The 21,131-nt window shown below is 36.7% G+C and overlaps 1 protein-coding gene across 27 annotated transcripts in view; it reads left to right on the top strand.

Annotated features, from left to right (window-relative positions):
- Positions 1 to 21,131, top strand: part of Adgrl3 (adhesion G protein-coupled receptor L3) — a 752,737-nt gene that overhangs the window by 612,102 nt on the left and 119,504 nt on the right. For all 27 annotated transcript variants that reach the window (XM_041671395.1, XM_041671374.1, XM_041671372.1 and 24 more), the window contains 4 exons: positions 5,281 to 5,464; positions 6,313 to 6,435; positions 11,533 to 11,741; positions 12,488 to 12,664. In XM_041671395.1, coding sequence (XP_041527329.1) covers positions 5,281 to 5,464; positions 6,313 to 6,435; positions 11,533 to 11,741; positions 12,488 to 12,664 — 693 coding nt within the window. The remainder of the gene's footprint in view (positions 1 to 5,280; positions 5,465 to 6,312; positions 6,436 to 11,532; positions 11,742 to 12,487; positions 12,665 to 21,131) is intronic.

Here is a 21,131-nt window from a genome sequence, read left to right as displayed (position 1 = left end):
AGTTTTTAATACTTGTAAAGTGATAAATTATGCCAGGTGCTGGTGATATACAACTTTAATCCCAGCAGTCTAGAGGCTGAGGCAGGTGGATCTCTGTTGTCTGAGTTTTCTGTCCTGCCTGGTTCCCACAGTCATTAAGTCCCAAAGAAATCACACAGAGGTCTACATTAGTTATTAACTGATTGGCCCATTGGCTCGGGCTTCTTATTAACTCTTATAACTTATATTAGCCCATTATTCTTGTCTATGCAATCCACATGGCTCAGTACCTTATTCAGGGAGGCAGTCACACTTTGCTTCTTCTGTGCCTGGGCCAGGACTGCAGACCAAGCTTTCCTCTTCCCAGAAGTCTCCTGTTCTCTTTGACCCGCCTCTACTTCTTGTCTGGTTGTCCCGCTCTACTTGCTGCCTGGCTACTAGCCAATCAGCATTTATTTAAAATATAATTGACAGAATACAGACCATTGTCCCACGCCATATCTCTGTGAGTTTGAGACCAACCTGGTTTACAGAGCAAGTTCCAAGACAAGCTCTAAAGTTACACAGAAAAACCCTGTCCTGAGAAACCAAGCAGCCAACCAACCAATCAAACAAAACCAAAAATCACAAAAAAAGATAGATTAATTTATACTTGGTTTCTGGCAAAGTTAGTGTTGATTATAATCTACTTCTTGTTTTTGTTTTTTTTTTTGTTTTGTTTTGTTTTTTTTTTGTTTGTTTGTTTTTTTCAAGACAGGGTTTCTCTGTGGCTTTGGAGCCTGTCCTGGAACTAGCTCTTGTAGACCAGGCTGGTCTCGAACTCACAGAGATCCGCCTGCCTCTGCCTCCCGAGTGCTGGGATTAAAGGCGTGCGCCACCACCGCCCGGCTCTACTTCTTATAATTCTGTAAAACAACCAGGTAATTTTCCCCTTCCAGCATTGAATATACTAAATAAAAAGTCCTATAAAATGGTGAGATTACAAAGTTCTATAAGACAAAGCCAGGGCAAACCTTATTTTCTTCCAACTTAGAATTTAAATTTTTATATCAGAAAAAAAATCAATGAGCTCTGATTTTGCACTTTGAAGTTCAAGAATGTGCTGTTACTTTAAGGAAAGTCAATGTATATTTATTATTCAGTTTGTGTTTATAGTATATACAAGCTTAATTCTATGGAAAGTAGAAAGAAGTAGAAATCAACCTGGTTTTAGAAATAACAAAAATTATCCTGTGATTTGATGTTACCATTTATGATGAAATGATAAATATATAAATATTATAGGAAAATCAAGTATTTATATTTTTCTATCAGGAGAAAATTGTGCCTATATAATAGACTTTTGTTTAGGTGGCAACAAGTAGTCCACCAGCTTTTAGAAAATTTAAAATGTGTGAAGCAGAAAACTGCCACAGTGTACCACATTGTGCTGGTTCCTCAGCAGGAAGGGGTCAGCATCTTATGACTCTCTGCTCTGATTCTTCATGTTTTCATGGGTCACTACTCTCTTGTTCTTGAAGGCACTGAGTCATATACTATCTAGGAGTTGAGTCATGTAAGAGGTGAAGTTATTACTGCATTGCAGAAGACTTATTTCTACCAGTTGTCACAATGATGTGGCTGTTAGAGCAAATGAAGAATTGATCTTGATTGCACTTACTCAGTGGAGACTCATTTCCTCCTCTTTATAGTATGGTATCAAATGAAAGTGAATATACGATTAAGCTATAATCATCTTTGATTTTCACATAAGGTCTAAGAAGTTACTTTCTTTGTCCTGTGTTAGAAGTGTGATTCCAAGGTTCCTACTCTGATAAAAGCTGCAAGAGATTCCATCAGTCCTTGTGCTAATACTTGCTGGAAATCATTGATTTACTTATTTTTTTTTTTAAATTTAGATAGTCTGTCTCTGTCTCTCTCTCTCTTTCACACACACACATCTTGATATATGTTGCTTATCTTCTTTCCCAAGCCTTCTCATCTGCATTAACCATGCCTCATCCCTAACATTTTTCTTTTGAAAATTTATGACTTTTAGGTTTGTTGTGTCAAGCACAGAAGTTTGACCAGAGCCATCCATGTGACCATTGGATTGGAAAAGTCTATTGTAGCCTTTGCCTACACAAATAAAAGCAGTAACGTATCTCTCCTTGAATCACCCTAGTCCAAAACATTCATCCGTTAAGGCTAGGGCCCATGAACCCCTCCTCCATTCATACTTAAGTGTTGACAGGCACATGAACAGGCTTTTTTGAAAGGCAAACTAAGTAATTAGTTTTTTTTAGTAACTCATTAAGAATATTTTTTTACTTTGTTCTTTTTTAGAAAAATTTTAAAAGTTATTTGTATTGCTTAACCTCCAAATTGAATGCTTCTCTAAAAACTATATCATGTTTGGGAAGATAAGATTGTTGATATGTATTCAAAACTTGTTCTTATGGAAATATTTCATCTTGCAGCTCTTTGTAAAACAAAGATCACTGAGCAGTAACTAGTATTAATCAAAAGACCCAGTGTTTAGATAAAGCAGTGTTCTACACTGTCTCTTGAGATTGTTTCTCAGATTTTTTTGTTATTGTTGATTTTTTTTAATGAAGGCTCTTGAATTCCTGTATATTCTTATAATCTGTAATAAGTATTATTTTATGTCTTCAAATTTAAGTACTTTTTATTTTCTTTTTCTTGTGTAATTGCTCTGGCTATGGTCTGAAATAATCATGTTAGGTAGTAGGGCCTATAGTGGGCTTGATCTTAAAAAAACAATATTCCAAATTTTGAGTGTTGTGTGTAAAGTTAGTGGAGGGTTTTCCATATATGGTCTTTATTATATTGAGCTAATTTCCTTCTATTCTTGGTTTGTCAGTGGCTTTTAATCATGAAAAGTGCTGAATTGTAGTTATAGGCTTTTTCTTTCTCTATTGAGATAATCAGGTGACATTATCCTCTATTCTGCTAAGGGTGTACATCACATCAATTTATTTTATGTGTTGAATTATCTTTTCATCTTAGAAATAAGTTACATTTGGTCATAATGTATGGTTTTTTGAATGTGCTATCGAATTTGGTTTGCTGGCCTTTTGTTGAAGAATTATGCGTCCACATTCATCAGAGATATGATTGGTAGTTTTATTGTCTGTGGTGCTTGGGTCGGGCTTTTGTATCGGAATAGTAATGCTCACTAATAAAATGTATTTGGAAGCGTTCCCTCCTCTTGAACTTTTTGGAACAGCTTGAGAAGAATTGCTATTAATTCTTTAAATGTCTGGTTGAGTTCACTAGTGAAGCCATCTGTTCCTGGGGCTTTCATTGTTTGGAGGTTTGATTACTGACTCCTTCTCTAGACTCCTCTATGCAGTCTCTTTGCTTCATCACTCCATTTTGAAACATACTTAGATCATTGGAGTGCATTGTTAGAGATGATCATTCTGGTCGTTTTTCTATTTTTACCAGTTAGCAATGTTTTAAATTAAATAACTAAAAACAACAAAGGGGAGAACAGAAATTCTGTAGTATACTCAGCAACCATTTCTTGAAGTAAGATTAAAATAATCAATATCAGATTATTTCATCATTGTTAAGATCATTAACAGGTAAAGTGTCCGCACCACTGTCAAGGCAAGGAATAATTTCAGTTGTTTGCGGGATTTTTTTTAGAGCATTACGGATGAATTCCGGAGATCATCTAATCTTATAAAGAATGTTCCTTGCACTCTGTTGGTCCATATTCTCTGTTTGGCTTCAGAAGATACTTAGATCTTTTCATTTGTTTTATCTTCTGGTACCTCTTTTTAGGTAAAGCTCTTTGGCATTTACTACCACAGACGACTTCCTGGAAATCAGCTAATATCTGGATATGCTTTTGTGTGACTATCAGGTCTTACTTCAAACCTAGAAAGAATGACAGAGCTATGCATACATAGTGAATGCATCTAGTCTTTAAATTGACAAAAAAAAAAAATGTCATTTTGGTGGTTTGCAAAGTGTGTGCACATGTTTAATAACGCAAACTACAGAAGTTGTAAGACTTACTTAAAAATCTAATGATGCCGATTTGGCCAGAAGTTGGGGTAGCTTGGAAAATATCAAGCAAAACAACTTTATCAAGGGACAAATTAGTGTTTGAGGCTGGTGTTAATTGGCAGCCAAGGTGTTTCATTAGGAGGCTGAATTTTTAACAGTTGTTACTTGGTTACAACGAAAACACCAGCCAGAAGAAAATGCGGCAGTGTAAAGGATCTGTCTCCCATTTCAGCCAATCCCTTTGCCAATGTGTCAACAACGTGCATCCTGTTTTAAAGCAGTCGTGTGGTGCCTAGAGACTGTGTCTATGCTGACAGTTCATGGTGTCATCTACATTGGAGGCATACTTAGTAATGAATGGGTTCAGGCACGATCACTTTCAAACTGCAGGTGTTGTATTTTTCTATTTTGCTGCTTTCTCTGCTTGAATGAAACCCAAGGCTTTCCTGGGAGAGCTGTTTTCTCTTTGTAACCTACCACATAAAGGAAACCACAGGGAATATATAAATGGTAGCTACAGAGATTATTCTTCTGGATGCAGCAATGCGAAACGCATTGCCTTGTCTCTATGAGTTGATGTGTACATACGGCGACTCTGTAAAGAAAACAGAAACACCTCAGGGCCATAGGTAGTGATGTCCAACTGTTTACTCTCTTCGTGAATGGTAAACAGTGTTAAGGTTTCACACCATGCAACATACTCAGAGTACCTTGACAGTATGAGGGCTTTGATACTTTCCCCTTTCTGACATTTTCATAGCTGTTTGGGGATAGAAGAGGAGGTGAAAAGAAGAAAAAGGAAGGAAAAAAAAGGTGTTTGCTCCCTGAGTCCTCATACTGTAGGCCAGAAATCCCTGTCACCTCCTCATCTTTTCAGTCTCTTCTGTGGTCAGCATCAGCTTCTATCGGGATGGGCAAAAGCAAACCATTTTCTGTATAGGATGCAAACTTGTTGGTTTAAATTATGTGCCACTAGTTCCTCAACCAAATCGTTTAATTATGATAATAGTCTTGCTGGAGCCTCTGCTGTCGATTCTAAGCAAGCATGACTCTATTTGTTGCCCTTCAAAGGAAGACAACTATGGGCTTGCAAAGTCTCAGTGAGGGATTTATAGAAAAATAATGAATGCTTCTGCTGTAGCATGTCACAGGGGAGGCTGGGACAATAGTGATCTCATGCACACTGCTGTTCCTTGCTTGCTGGGCAGCATGTACACCTGGATTTCTGACAGCTATACAGGTCCACTAGAGACTTCTGCCTTTCTGTTCATCCCCTCACAGGCGATGGTCGAGACAGTTAACAACCTCCTTCAGCCGCAAGCTTTGAATGCCTGGAGAGACCTGACAACAAGCGACCAACTCCGTGCAGCTACCATGTTGCTCGACACGGTGGAGGAGAGTGCTTTCGTGTTAGCCGATAACCTTTTGAAGACCGACATTGTCAGGGAAAATACAGACAATATTCGTAAGTGACCTTTGCCAAGACAGAAGGTCTAGAGTGGGTTGCATAGCAGAAAAAGGATTTAAAAAAAAAAAAAATCTGATGCCCCAATCATGAGCCGTGCTTTGGTTTGCTGGATGTGTTATTCTATTTCTCAAATAGCTTTCAGTTTAACAGGAACAGAATTCATGCATGTTAACCTCTGTAGGGCATTTCAAAATGAGAGCACATCCGTGAGGTTTATTAGTTGAACTTTTATGTAGGCATGTATGTATGTAGATTTTATATTGTTTACTATTCTGACCTCCTAATGTCAGGATTACCTGTCTTGAGTTATGTCCTATAAGAAACAAGTCATTTGAGTGATGATGTTAATGTTTGGAAATGGTATCATCCCTTCCTATAAATCTGTTTTTATTGTGTTTTAGGATGTAGCTAACAATTTTATTTCAGAAGATTTGATTAAGCTCTTTCAAATTTTATTAGGTTTGTAGATAGATCAATACAGATGTGACAGTACATCTCTGGAGTACAGAGGATTTGTACATAATTCATGGAATAGGGATAATATCTTGAAAATTAACTTAAAAGCAAAGACAACATGTAAATACTTGGATTAGAATTTTAAATATTACTTTGAGTATCATACATTTGTATTATTTACGTAATTTTTGCACATCCTTGATGATTTTACTTTTTAAAGAAAACGACAATACTAACCATATCCTTGCATACAAATTAAGCAACTTCAACATGACAAAAAAACCAAGGACCCTGAAATTGCGAATATAGAAATAGTTTAGTAGTTAAGGAGATTCTTGTAGCTTTGCCAGATCCCTCATAGGACGCTGACACCTCTCTGTTGTGAACAGAACTAGAAGTTGCACGGCTGAGCACAGAAGGGAACCTAGAGGACCTGAAATTTCCCGAAAACATGGGCCATGGAAGTACCGTCCAGCTCTCAGCAAACACTTTAAAGCAAAATGGCCGGAACGGTAGGCTGGAGTTTGTTTTTGTGCTCACTGCTGTTTCCAGTCTATTCACTTGCTTTTAAATCTGTCATGTAAGAGTTCTTTTACCCCTTCTCTCTCCCTTTTCCTCTTCTTCTTGTCTACAGGGCCATCAATATAACAGTGATATACATTGAATAAAATTCTCTGTTATATTCTATCTCTTGTTGGTTGTTAGAAACTTGAATATGTAGAAAATTCTGAACCCCAAAACTCAAATTTTCTGCCAAGTTCTGCCCCCATCCCCCAGGAGTAACAGTCATTGAGTTTGAAGATTTAACAGATGAAAATTCGTTGCGAATTTTCCTTGTTATTTTTTAAAACTACAAGCTTTCGAGTTTTCTTCAGGTTTTTATAAATGTATCTGTATTTTTCTTTTGTAAAACATACAGAAAAGTTAACTAACTATAATGAGGGCTTCGAGGGGATGGGACTAAGATATGTAGATCAGATTAAGTAACTGTTAAATCGAGTTCACTCAAAAAATAATAAAGTACAATATATAAGTAACCTCATGGAAAAAGCATATTCCTAACTTCACAAATCTTTGTCACAAAAGCAGGAAAACCCTTGAGCTTGTTAAGTGATGTGGAGATGACATGAGGTTAGTGTAACCCATTCAGAACCGCTCTTTCATATAGGCAGAATAGCTCCAAAAAAGGATCTCCTTAATATTAGCAATTGTTTAAATTTTCTGTCATCCGAATATAATGTTGTCAAAACCTTTAAAATCATTTATGAGTAATAAATCATTAGAGTCTCAGGAACTGGACTAAGGAAATGTTTGAGGAAGCAGTAAGATTGTGAGCAGTGAAAAGAGACATTTGTATCCACTTCCTAGCTGGTTCAGTAAATTCTGCTCTCTGCAACAGTATTTCCCTCTGAGAAAGAGTCCTGTCCAGATGGAAATCTCACCAGTTCACTTCCAAGAATGAAGCTCAATTACCAAGGGAGGCCTACAGCTGCCTGTCTTGTGCATCCTGTCTTATTTGACCCACTTTACATTTTTTTATTCAGCATGACCATGATCCATGCTAAATAGTTTTAATTATGTTCCTCATCAAAATGGCATGATTCAGCGACAGGGTTTGCTGTACACAGCAGCCTCTCTATCATTTGAGTCTACCTCCCTTTTATTGAAAATAGCTTTTTCTCTCCCCTCATTCTTATTAAGAGTTCCCCTCCTTCTACTCCTCCCAACACCCCCATATCCAGATCTATGCCCCTTTCTGTTACTTATTAAAAAAACAAACAGGCTCTTAAGGGATAATAATAAAATAAAAAATAAGATAAAACATAAAAAGAGGACAAAACAAACAGAGGAATGGGGCTTAAGTAAGGGTACAAGGGACCCACTTAATTGCACACTCAGGAATCCAATACAAACCCTAAACTGGAAGCCATCATATATATACAAAGGACATGTAAGGTAAAAAAAAAAAAAGAAACATATATAAATAAAAGTTAAAAAAAGATAAAAATTAACAAGAAAATAGCTTCTGATGTGAAATTTTGAGTCAAGAAACATCCAGTGCTTGCTGTTGCGTTCATTTTCTGCTGGCCAGCTTCTACCAGGTATGGCAGTCTGCCCTTAAGAGTAGTTTATTTCCCCAGTGAAACTGCCTTGGGAAAAAACTAAAATTTCGTTTGCAAATGGTTATCAGTTGGAGGTAGTTTCGGCACAGGGATGGTGTCATCTGTCCATTTCTCCTCTAGCGCAGACCACTGCAGGCCTTGTGCGCGCTGCCTCAGTTTCTGGGGGTTCATATGAGCTTTGCTCATGCTGATTTAGAGGACCTTGTTTTAGTGGTGTTCTCCATCCTCTCTGGCTTTTACTCTCTTTCCACCTCCTCTTCTGTGTGATTCCCTGAGCCCTGAGGGGAGGAATTTGATGGAGACATCCCATTTAGGGCTGCTGAGTCTCTAAGATCTCACTACCTGCATATTGTTCACCTATGAGTCTCAGTATCTGTTCCCATCTGCTGAGTGAAGAAACTTCTCTGAGGACGATTGGGCAACGCACATCATTTGACTCTAAAAAGGAAATCTACCTTTTAGTGGAAACTCTTCTCTTAGGTGGATCACTGGTTCTCAACCCTCTCCCCTCAGCCATACTTAAGACAATATTGCTTCAAATCAGTTTTTTTTTTCTTTTCTTTGTTTTGTTTTGTTTTACTACCTGTCTGCTTATTGTCCTACTCCTTCCAGGCAGTAAGTTCCTCAAGATCAGGGGCCATGTCTGATGTCATCACCCTGGTAGCCATAGTATTGTAAACAAGACATGGCAAAGCAAATGAATTTACAAAGATGATACTGAATAACTGGATAGACTTTCTAACAGGATGCTATAGAGGACATAAATATGTCTACATTAGCTATATCGAGTGGCTTGCTTATTTTATGGATTGCATTGGTGTGCAAGGTTTTCATCTTAAGCCCCATCAAGTCACTTTGGTGTGAATATTCGGTAACAATTATGTGAAATTACCTGCAGTGATGAACAAGTTGGAATGACAACATGCCACTGAGCATTATGTGGAGTTGTTATGACTTATTATCTGACTATGAGCCAATTGTAATAAAAGTCACTAATATCAAGAAGAAAAATGCTTGGATAAAAATTAAATGTAGCCATCAAGCATCATAAATTTTATCCTAAATATAGAAGAAAAATTAGTTTTTTTCTACTGTAACAGATAAGTATTTAATGAGGAAATATTATTTAGATTTGGTATCTTAAGAGATAAAGGTGAGATAAGAATCCTCTCAGATGTAATAGCAAGCAAGATAAAATCTAAGTAATGGAATTTTCAATGACTGCTCTGCCGTGTGATAGTGTGTCCTAATTTATTGAAATTAGTTATAGATAAGATTTTTTTTTAAAGAATCCTCTCTTCCTTCATGGCATCTTCATTGCAATCTGTTTAGATTACTGAAATGACAATGGATGCCATCAGATTGCATCCTGCTACATCACGTGACAACATCTGGAATATCTCTGGGTGCGGGAACACTGCAGCTGCAGCTGCTGGCATCTCTGCCTTCTGCAGTGTGGGTCACTGGCCCCTGTCTGAGTATGAGGTCATTGCATCTGATTGGATGTGTCTGACTGGACTGCCCAAAGAATCTGTTTGCATGGCTAGGTGCAAAAAAACCACCCTTTCTCTACTTTGTGTATTTAAATTCCTAAGAGCAAGGAATTTCATAAATATATACGTACAGCTGAGGTACAAGACAGTTAGGATTATACCTCTTTAAATGCCCCCCCATATAAATACGTCTCATTTGACCTAGTGTTCTCTCTCTGTTTGACCTTAAAATTCAATTCATAGACGCTTTGTCTTTCCGATCTTTTTAGTTGTACTAGTCAGAGTATCATTGGTTTCTTGGCAAATTATGACCTTATAGTAGAAACAAGACATAGGGTTTGACATTGGGCATGGGAAAATGATAAAAATTAAAATATGACAAAAGGAAAAGGAAGTAGTTAGCTTTAAAAACTACTATAAGAGATTACTACAAAGGGGAATAAGGTGAAAGAGCTTTATGACTTTGTAGAAATAGTGACCTGAAAAGAAAATGATTATTAAGTTCTTGGGCAAATAAAAGAATAGCATTCTTATTTTAAAAAATCATATTGCAAGCTGGAAAGTGATGGTGCACACCTATAATCCCAGCACCGAGGAGACAGAGGCAGGTGGATCTCTGTGAGTTTGAGACCAGCCTGGTCTACAGAGTGAGTTCCAGGACAGTCAAAGCTACACAGAGAAACCCTATCTGGAAAAGAAAATAAAGTAAAAGAATCCCATTGAAATGTGATTAAACACAATGAATTACATACAGAGTGAATGTTTGAGAAATTGACAGTTGTATTTACCTCTATAAATAAGACATAAAATACAAAGAAAACCAACCAGAAACTAAATGTTTCCTATATATTTCCATGGTGTTTCTCACTGTTCCTTGATTCTCTTTTCTTCTCCTAATGAAACATGCTTATTATTAGTCTGTTCTTAGATGTCTTTTATCCAGAATCACTTATTGTGACCTATTTTCTATTTAGATTAAGTAATCCAAAATATTGCTTGGATATTCAGTCATGATTTGCCATTAACTAGTATTTTGTGTTGTATTGACGCATAGTATATTCTATTAATGTAATACATTTATTCTACTATTTGATTTCTTTCAAGAGAGAGGCTATGATCAATAAGGATTCTGTAAAAAAAGCCTCATACAAATTGTTTTCTTTGTGGTAAATGTTCTCACTTATCCAGGAAGGGCCAATATGTATGCAGTTTTATAAAATGTGTCAAAATCTTTCCAAGTCACTGAAATATTTTATATTCCCATCAAGAGTGTATAAGAGTCCAAGTCCAAGACTGTAGAAATATTAGTATCCACAGCATGAAAAATAATATTACAAATGTAGTTTTTTCTTTCCTTAATTGCTAATGATTTCATATATAAAATGGTTTTTGTTATATTCTTTTCTAAAGTGCCCATTAATGTCTTTTGGTTGTTTACAGTATCTTCTGTCATCGTACTGTTGACCGGCATGGATGTTCTGATTATTCAAACAGAATAATGTTGTCATTTTCCTATTGTTCCCTAGTCTGTAGTGGGCATATTTGTTTTCTTAATGACATATTTTAATAGGTTCATAATTTTAATTTTGATGAAGTTCAGTTTTCCTTTTATGGATAGGTTTTGAGGCTATGTGCACTATTTTATCTTCTTCAAGGTAGAAGCAGATTATCTTACATTTTGTTTTAGAACCTTTATGATTCTGGATTCTGGTTTGGGGTCTATGAAACATCTTAAATTCAGCTTCAAGTATACAGTGAGACAGTGCTTGAGATTCAGTGTTTAAAGAAGTGATATATAATGATCTCAAAAGAATTCAATTTCCCTTTCCTCATCAGTGACTTCGTACTTTGGTATCAAGCAACTTTGATTTTATATCCGTGAATGTGTTTTATACAGTTTTGACTACTACCTAATCAGAATTGCAAATTCTAGTAAGAAGTGAAAACTAATCAGTTTCTTCAAATTTCTAATTCACATTTGCATTTATTTTAGGGGAGATTAGAGTAGCCTTTGTCCTGTATAACAACCTGGGCCCTTATTTGTCTACGGAGAATGCCAGTATGAAGTTGGGCACAGAAGCCATGTCCACAAATCATTCTGTTATCGTCAATTCCCCTGTTATTACAGCAGCAATAAATAAGGAGTTCAGTAATAAAGTTTATTTGGCCGATCCTGTGGTATTTACTGTTAAACATATCAAGGTAAGAAAATGACATGTCGTGTTTCATTTTCTATATTTTTTATATTTGTTATAGAATAAATATTAAATCTATTAATTTTCTTTTAATATTTTTTTGTTTGTCTGACATAGTATATCATTCAAGAATATAGTCATGATTGTTTTCATAAATAATCAGAAAGATATATAAAACTGATCTCTATATGAAATGGTGATATGTTAATTTTTCCATAGTAAAATTTTTGCATCTAGATGTAATATCAATACAATATTATATACTCTAAATATGAACTACACAGTTCTTAAGAGCTTGCAATTCACTTAATTTAACTGAGCTGCAACACTTCAATACTATTATAAGCAATCATGTCTGTGTGTGAAGATATATTTTTGCATATATACAAATCTAGAAGTTGTAAATGTTATAAAGATTTGTAAACACCATTCTTTTAGAAGTTTTTACCCCCAACAGTTGGCTTCTTTACTTTGAAATTTAAAAACCAGTACAGTCCTAAAACATTGCTAGTAACATAGTTTTGGTACCATCCATGTTGAAAAAAAATAATCTCACTTCTAATCAGACACAACAAATAACAGCTCTTCAATTTCATTCCAAATTGATAAGGGCCACTTAATATGAAAATACCAAACACACCTCTGTAAGGATTACAACGTAGCATGAGGCTGTGCTGTGGGCAAAGAAAATGCCTACTTCATTTGCTCGACCATAAAATAGTTATTGCCTTTATTGATCTTTTTCCACCGTAGCAGTCAGAGGAAAATTTCAACCCTAACTGTTCATTTTGGAGCTATTCCAAGCGCACAATGACAGGTTATTGGTCAACACAAGGCTGTCGACTCCTGACTACAAACAAGACACATACTACATGCTCCTGTAACCACCTCACTAACTTTGCAGTATTGATGGCGCATGTGGAAGTTAAGGTAAGATATACCACAAAGCAGGACTATTCTAGCATGTATTCAGACTGCTAACTTTAAATATTCCTGATATTTTTCCCCTAGTAATTTTAGCCAGGAACTCTGGCATTCATGACATATCCTTTTGGGTGATTCAAATCACTGCTTCTTTCTTTTTCCACTGTCAATATAAAAAAAAAATTCGAAGTTTGCTCAATAAATTTCTCTGTAGCCTCCCTGCTTTCAATTTTGGGCAAATGAATGCTATACTGTCATCTTATGAACAGGGTAAGTTAGAACTGGGATGATGGAAGCTGGGATTGGCTACATAGAAGATTAAAGAACTATACATAGATTAAATACTATCAAACTGATTCCTGGAAAAACAACAAATAAGTGTGACCCATAGATCCCAGTGGTGTGGAGGGATTAGCATACTGTTTTTTTTTATTTATTTATTAAAGATTTCTGTCTCTTCTCCCACCGCTTCCCACTTCCCTCCCCCTCCCCTAACCAAGTCCCCCTCCCTCTCCAGTCCAAAGAGCAGTCAGTGTTCCTTGCCCTGTGGGCAGTCCAAGGTCCTCCCACCTCCATCCAGGTTTAGGAAAGTGAGCATCCAAACTGCCTAGGCTCCCACAAAGCCAGTATGTGCAGTAAAATCAAAAACCCATTGCCATTGTTCTTGAGTTCTCAGTAGTCCTCATTGTCCGCTATGTTCAGTGAGTCTGGTTTTATCCCAGGCTTTTTCAGACCCAGCCAGCAGCTGGCCTTGGTGAGTTCCCAGTAGAACATCCCCATTGTCTCAGTGTGTGGGTGCACCCCTCGCGGTCCTGAGTTCCTTGCTCGTACACTCTCTCCTTCTGCTCCTGATTTGGACCTTGAGATTTCTGTCTGGTGCTCCAATGTGGGTCTCTGTCTCTGTCTCCTTTCATCGCCTGATGAAGGTTAATATTCAGGAGGATGCCTATATGTTTTTCTTTGGGTTCTCCTTATTTAGTTTCTCTAGGATCACGAATTATAGGCTCAATGTCCTTTATTTATGGCTAAAAACCAAATATGAGTGAGTACATCCCCTGTTCCTCTTTTTGGGTCTGGCTTACCTCACTCAGGATAGTGTTTTCTATTTCCATCCATTTGCATGCAAAATTCAAGAAGTCCTTGTTTTTTACTGCTGAGTAGTACTCTAATATGTATATATTCCATACTTTCTTTATCCATTCTTCCATTGAAGGGCATCTAGGTTGTTTCCAGGTTCTGGCTATTACAAATAATGCTGCTATGAACATAGTAGAGCATATACTTTTGTTTTATGATAAGGCCTCTCTTGGGTGTATTCCCAAGAGTGGTATTGCTGGGTCCAGGGGTAGGTTGATCCCGAATTTCCTGAGAAACTGCCAAACTGCTTTCCAAAGTGGTTGCACAAGTTTGCATTTCCACCAGCAATGGATGAGTGTACCCCTTTCTCCACAGCCTCTCCAGCATAAGTTATCATTGGCGGCCATGGATTAGCATATTGTAATACAGAGCAATGCACATTCCATTCTAAGGAAGAGTTCAGGTGCTTGATAGTTTTCACAGTCAAAAACTGGCTAAGTTGGCTGCTTCTGTTTTTTTTTTTTTTCTTCTGGAATGACAGGATTTTATACACATAGAGGGTTAAGAGAACATGGATTTTCAATGAAAGAGAAGGCTGAGTAGGCTTTAGAGTATCTTCAAACACAGGAGAACTGTCAAGGGTTGAACTATAATATAGTTTGTATCCAGAAGTCCTAGGTCAACATATTTAGAGATTGGATAGGTCTGCTTTTTTAAAGCAAGATAATTTGAGAATGAATAGGAATGCTGGTGTCTTGCTCCTCTAAAAAACATTTGGCCAGCCCCAATATCTGAGTTGATTCCTATTGTGGATCATTATCAATAGTTGTAAGGAAAAAAGACCTAGCTTATATGGTTTATATGACTTAAAATATATTTAAAAATGGGCAGTATTCTGAAACAATATCCAGTGAAAAGAATATACAATTATATTCATGAACCAAATGAATATTTAAAGTGTTAGTTTACAACCAATAATTTTCTTCAAATATATTATGTATTAAATGTAATAATGATAGTTAGTATTAAAGTTATTAATCTCATATAAATCACATTATATAGTATATAATCTTTACTTTAATATTTTGAAGGTTTTTTTTTTTTACTTTTGTTTTACTGAATTTTTTTAATGTATGTATATCTGTGCACCACATGTGTTTAGTACCCACAGAGCCCGGAGGAAGCCTCAAGGTTATAGCTGTTTCTTAGCTGGGATATAGGTGCTGTGAGTTGAACCTTGGTTGTCTGGAAGATCTGTAGGCATTCTTAACAAATGAGCCATTTCTTCAGCCTATATTAGATAATCTTATGTAGTTAACATAATATTTTTATTAGAGTGAGATATAAATTATGTCAACATTTAATCATTTGTTTTCATAGGATATCACATTATAGTACCCGTCTAATTTTTTAATAGACATTGAAAATTTAAAAGCATGAGTACTTAAAACCTAAATTGGCTTTGACAATAACTGAATGTTCCTTCATAAATTTTCATTAAATTTTTCTATTATATAAATAATATTACTTACTATGCAACTTTAAGAATTGATAGATGATACATTTTGAGACAAATTACTTTATAAGTTGAATACAATTTGAAAGAATACATATAATAACCAGTTTAACTGTTCAATCAAGAACAGCTTTGTTGATATTTAATGTATAAAAGAAAAAGATAAATTCTATATTTAAGAATTTGAATTTTCATGGAGAAAGCAGAAGCAAATAGTTACATCACAGTAAGAAGGAGATTCGAATGAAGCTTTTGCAGTGTTTTTTGGAAAAATTGAATATATAAAGGCAGAAAAAATTGCTAGCTTGGAGGTGGTGGTTATAAGATTTCCATTAAGAAATTAAGAATTTATTGGAAAAGTTGTAAAGAATGTCCCAATTAGATAAAGTATATAAACAAAATGACAAGGAAGTTAAATAGATGTTTGAAAATGCAATGAAAAATTTAAGATTACTGCACCATGTATAGAGCTTGACTGACCAGCAATTGAAGATGGTGACTTCAGTAGGACTATAGCTTAACACCTATAGGCTAGGACTGGAATCTGAGAACACCCTCACATGTGGCATGACCTACGTGTCTCAATATTTACAAGCAATACGCCACGTTGGGAAACACGGAGCACATACTGATTTACAAAACTTAGGTGTAATGACAAGGGGACACAAAATCTGAACTTAGAAATCTTACAATTACCAGAGTGCTGCTGGAATGTGACAGTTGCCTTGGCGGGGTGCATCATGCAGTGGTACCCAGTGAGTGATCTACTTTACCTTCTACAAGTCTGAGACCTCATCTAGGGTTTGGAGGATACATGAAAAACTAATCTACAAGCAATTTCATCACTATTACCTTTCTAGAAGTCAATGGCAATGGAACGTTTTGCATTTTACGTAGATGATTCTCGATCCCACAGGAGTGACAGATGTGGAACCTGCAATGCCCACATAGTGGCACATAGTTCAATAGTAAAGAAAGACTATCACCCTAGCAGGCGTGAAAGAAATTTGTATTCCAGATAGACTTAGCACATAAAAACATACATAAAGCTTGTTATCTCAGTTATGTATTCTAATAGATGAATTAGCAACAAGAATTTAGATACTTGTGAATTTTCACCTCTCTGGCATTAGTAAAAGTGGAACAGTGATGAATATTCAACACATTTTAGAAATTGAAAACTCTAATACAGGGTTTGCCTGCCTTATTCCTGTGATGCAAGTCATTTGCTGCTGCATAGTTTGGCCTCTCTCTCTCTCTCTCTCTCTCTCTCTCTCTGTGTGTGTGTGTGTGTGTGTGTGTGTGTGTTGGGGGGGTTACAATTTAGAAAAAAATGGTACAGGTATTCTTGAAGAAGACTATATCCGCTGGCAACATAAAATTATTTTTGCTGTTTCAACACAGTTAAAATTCTGGTCTTCAAAGGACTATAAAGCCAATTTTGTCAAAGCATTTCAAGCTGATTGAAGTCAGCAAGATTGACCACATTGACAAATGATAGATTTAATTCTGGAATGTGTTAGTTAGGTTCTTGGCTCCTACATTTCTACCAGCCAAGACATTGAACTCTGAAAAATGGATCAAATTTAGACAACCACTAAATATCATTTTGTTTGGCTCAGTTCATTTCCTAACAGCCCTTCTTCAACCCATTTTAAAAGGATCATGACTGTGACCACTATTGTGTGTCAACAAGAGACAAAATAAATGGAAATCGATACTTTCCTTTACCAATCACTCACACAGAATGCTTCACGTGTATCTTGTATTGCAGTCTCTAGTAATTACCACAGTCAGCTCCATTTTGATCCTGGAACATGAGTTTGGCACTTTGAGGATTAAAAAGGAACTGATAGAACTGGGCCTAGTCATCACTAAAATTTGAAAATGAAATATGTTAACATATTTCCATTAAACTTCTGTTTGAAATAGAGCAATAATTTATTAACACATAATGAGAGATACAGCAACCAGTTAGAATAGATACATGTATGTACACTAGTTACCTTCCTTTTATCTATACAATAAACCTCGATAAAGGAAGGAACATTATATCAAATAATTTTTTGACAACTTTGGAAAGAAAGGAAGAATTGCTAGGATAATCTTGCTACCTGTTGACATCAAATCTTGGCATCTATTTTCATTCTAGGATATCTAAGCACTGAACTGCCCTTATCTGTGTCTGTCTGTCTGCCTCCCTTTGTACTTACCTATCTGTCTTTCTGAGTTCTGTCTATTGGTTTTATCTGATGAGTTCTCCCTTGTTATGTTCCAATTCAGAAAGTCCCCCAAAAAACAACAAGGAGACAGGGTCCCGTTCGTAAAAGCAGAGAGCCTTTATTTTATGCAAGTCTGCAAACTCGGTCTCTCTGCATGTCCAACGTATTGGAATAAACGGAGAGCCCCGAGCTCAGTTAGAGTTAAGTTTTTATAACAGTAAAAGTTAGGATGAGTGGTTTCGAAGGTTCAGGACCCTTGATTGGCTGACATTTGTCTAGGGGTGTCCTGGTGAATGTGCGCTGGAAGATGATCCTATCTACAATGGTTGGAACATTAGGCATTTCCTTTGGATGGTCTGTTCTTGGGTGGTGCTCAGCTAATCTCAGTTTGTGGTTCTTCCTACATCCAGGTATTGCTTCAGGGTAAACTGCTGAGACTCAGGCCTCTGTTAAACTTATTGATGGCTGAGTCCCACACTTACAGGTGATAATGGTTGGAAGTAAAGAACTTTCTTTGGGTGATCTGTTTATGTTTAGCTTCTCAGGGCTGGCTCCTACATTTCCCCCTTCACAAGCACCAATGATAGGAACCAATCTTGGTTCCTGCTTGCCCCTGGTTTTAAAAGGTATGGAACTACTTAAATTTATAAATCCATTAATTGTCAACTCTGAACCTATTTTTCTAGTATATCAACTGGCATTATAGGTAGTTATCTTGTCCTCCATGCCAGGGGGTTTTCCTTGTCTCAGCCTTTCTACCTATTTTGGGCAGGGGCATGGAACGATGTGTTCCTTTCCATAACTACTTCAAGCTGACATTGGGGCATTGGTATTCGTGCCCAAGCAAGTTGAAAGTCATCAGACATCGTTGAAGGGACAGGTTCACATCAGCTTTCAGGAAGTTCAAAACAGGTTGTAGTCAGCAATGGATGCTTAGATACGGTCTGCCAACCAAGTGGAAGCCTATTGAGATAAGTTTAAACTAGAAACAGAAATTAAAATTTAAAAAAGAGCAGATAACAGATATCTGTAAACAGAAGGAATAGATTCATACCTTTGAGTCCTAGCAAAAACTACAGATTTTGGTTAGAAGCATGTATATTTTTCTGCTGTCCAGAGAACCATGTATGGTAGCTTTAGAATAAGCTAACAAGTTGGCTATAGCTTTGTGGAAAAATCTGGATACTGTTAAACTGATGTAGCTGCCCTTAATACTATCAGAGATTTCAGAAGGATAAATAAAGTATATTTGAGTACAGACCAAATAGTTTTCGAATCTATTAAAAATGACAGGGACCAAACTCCATATACAGTTAGTCATACCCAGGTCTCCAAAGCATTGAAGGCAGAAATATCCAGAACAGCAGTCTTACTGTCTTAAGCTAGGCCCATAAGGTAAATTTTTCGTTTTTTGTGGAAGAGGGACATGGAAAAGACTGACCTTATTTTGTCTAGGCAAAAGTGGTGCATTCGGTTCTCCAAGGTCCTGCTGTTTGTTCACAGTCTGGACCAGGTCCTGGCAGCAGGTGTTGCACTGGGGCAACTCGCCCAGTGGTCAGCATCATCATAATCCAGGTAGATACATCATGGTGTCTCATAATCTTTTTTGGAGACCGTGGGTTACTGCTAGGATCTTGAAGTCTCAGTCTAATGTAATAAGCTTTTTAATCATTATTTTAAATGCCATATTTTGCAGAACTCTGAAGGATGAGGGCCGCCTAGGTATGTCTGACTAGAGAAACTTTTTTTCTCATCATTTGTTTTAAGTTTTACTTTGAAAACATATGCAGGGAACTAAATAAGGCTTATTCCTGTAACTAATTATATCAGTACTTTAAAGATGGCTGACTAACTTGTATTTCCTAATAGTCTGTAATAAGTTAGCAGCTTTCACAAGACTAGAACTCCACACTCTGTAATGATTTTGAATTGTAGCTAATAAAGAAACTGAAGTAGTCATTCTGAAAGTAAACACAGAACAAGTTTATATCTAGCTATTAATGCTGTCTCCTGCAATGGCAAGAAACAGATCCCAGGCTGAAATGAGAATAGGAGGGAGTCTTAAGAGCTATCATTGCCCTAGGGCCAACTGGGACTCAGGTCTACCTTCCTGCTCATCTATAGAACCCATCTTGGCAGGTGTGTACCAAATTGCCCTGCGAAAGCTGCCCTGGGCCCTTCCTTTTTTCCCCATCACAAATACTCAAGACAGGACTCAATCATGGGTCCTGTCTGTGCAGAGGCTCAAGGGGGTGATACTGGAACCTCAATACCATCAGTTGAACAGTATTGACCAATTCTTGAACAAAAGCTATCAAGTCTGTTGATAAGAAGAAGCAAGATAATTAGGGGCCGGTTAGAGCTGAAAGTAAGGTTGTTAACCAAGGAGAGCAGCTGAACCAGTTTTCATCCAGCTTCCCTGTGAGTGTTCTGTTCTCTCTAATTACCCCAGAGTGATTGGCATAAAAACAACATTTTTTCCCCCAGAAGAGGAGATCCAAACTTCTTAGAATCAATACAAAAATTCATGACTCAGTTTATCCAAATAGCTTAAACCCAACAAAATTAGCAAAGATAAGGAGACTCAACGTACACTTTTGAGCCTGAATAGGCCTTGAACAAGGAAATATATTCTTAAACCATTAGCTAATATTTTTAATGTTTTACCTTTTAATATAGTTTTCCATGTTATAGTGATCCTTCCTTTACAGAATTTTTTCCCATTGTTATTTTACAATTGCAGCTTTGCCTTTGTTATGAATCTCATTTAAACATCTGACATGCAGATGGTTCCAGACTACCCCTGTACAACCTCCAAAAGGTTGAGATTCATAGGCTTGGACGCTGTTCCAAATCCTCTATCAAACTGCTTAGGTCATTGTCTTCTGCATCACAAGAAATGAACATTTCCATTTCTGGTTAGCTTTTGGTGCTTATGGCTCTGATCCTAATTTTTAGCCTTTTAAGTTTAAATATTAACAATATAACATTTCATACCACAGATGTCTCACAGCCTTATACATTTATTTGATTTTTTTTTCTAAAAAATTAAAATCTCTTAACTATCTTCCTGCAATATCAAGAATATAAAAAATAAAGTACTTCTTTGCTTCCACCCTTGACAGCATATACATAGCCTGTCTTTTAGATCTCAGCCTGCTCCATTTCACTACAGCTGGTTCTTCTGGTGACTATCACCTGGCACTAGCATTTCTAAAACTATTAAGGTTTATTGTTGCAACTGCACATTCTTTGGAACTCTAGTCCTGTCATACATTTGTAAACCTCAGCTATTTCCTATGATCCCTTTATGTCTTTATAACAATTATCACCTGGCTGACTCCTAAATGAACAAGATCTAGCTGTCAGAGCAAGGTACATATGAGTATAAAAAAATTGAGGTACAGCTTTAATATTTTTTAAATATTTATTTACTTATTTACTTATTATGTATACAATATTCTGACTGTGTGTATGCCTGCAGGCCCGAAGAGGGCAATAGACCCCATTACAGATGGTTGTGAGCCACCATGTGGTTGCTGGGAATTGAACTCAGGACCTTTGGAAGAGGAGGCAATGCTCTTAACCTCTTAGCCATCTCTCCAGCCCCCAGCTTTAATATTTTAAATTATATATATATCCAAACTATCTTGGAGAT

Source organism: Microtus oregoni, unplaced genomic scaffold, assembly GCF_018167655.1.
Source record: "Microtus oregoni isolate MIOR12 unplaced genomic scaffold, Mior012 000021F_ref0000039, whole genome shotgun sequence".
Taxonomy (NCBI): Eukaryota; Metazoa; Chordata; class Mammalia; order Rodentia; family Cricetidae; genus Microtus; species Microtus oregoni.
Note: the sequence above shows the minus strand (reverse complement) of the source record. Positions and strands in the feature narration are given on the sequence as shown.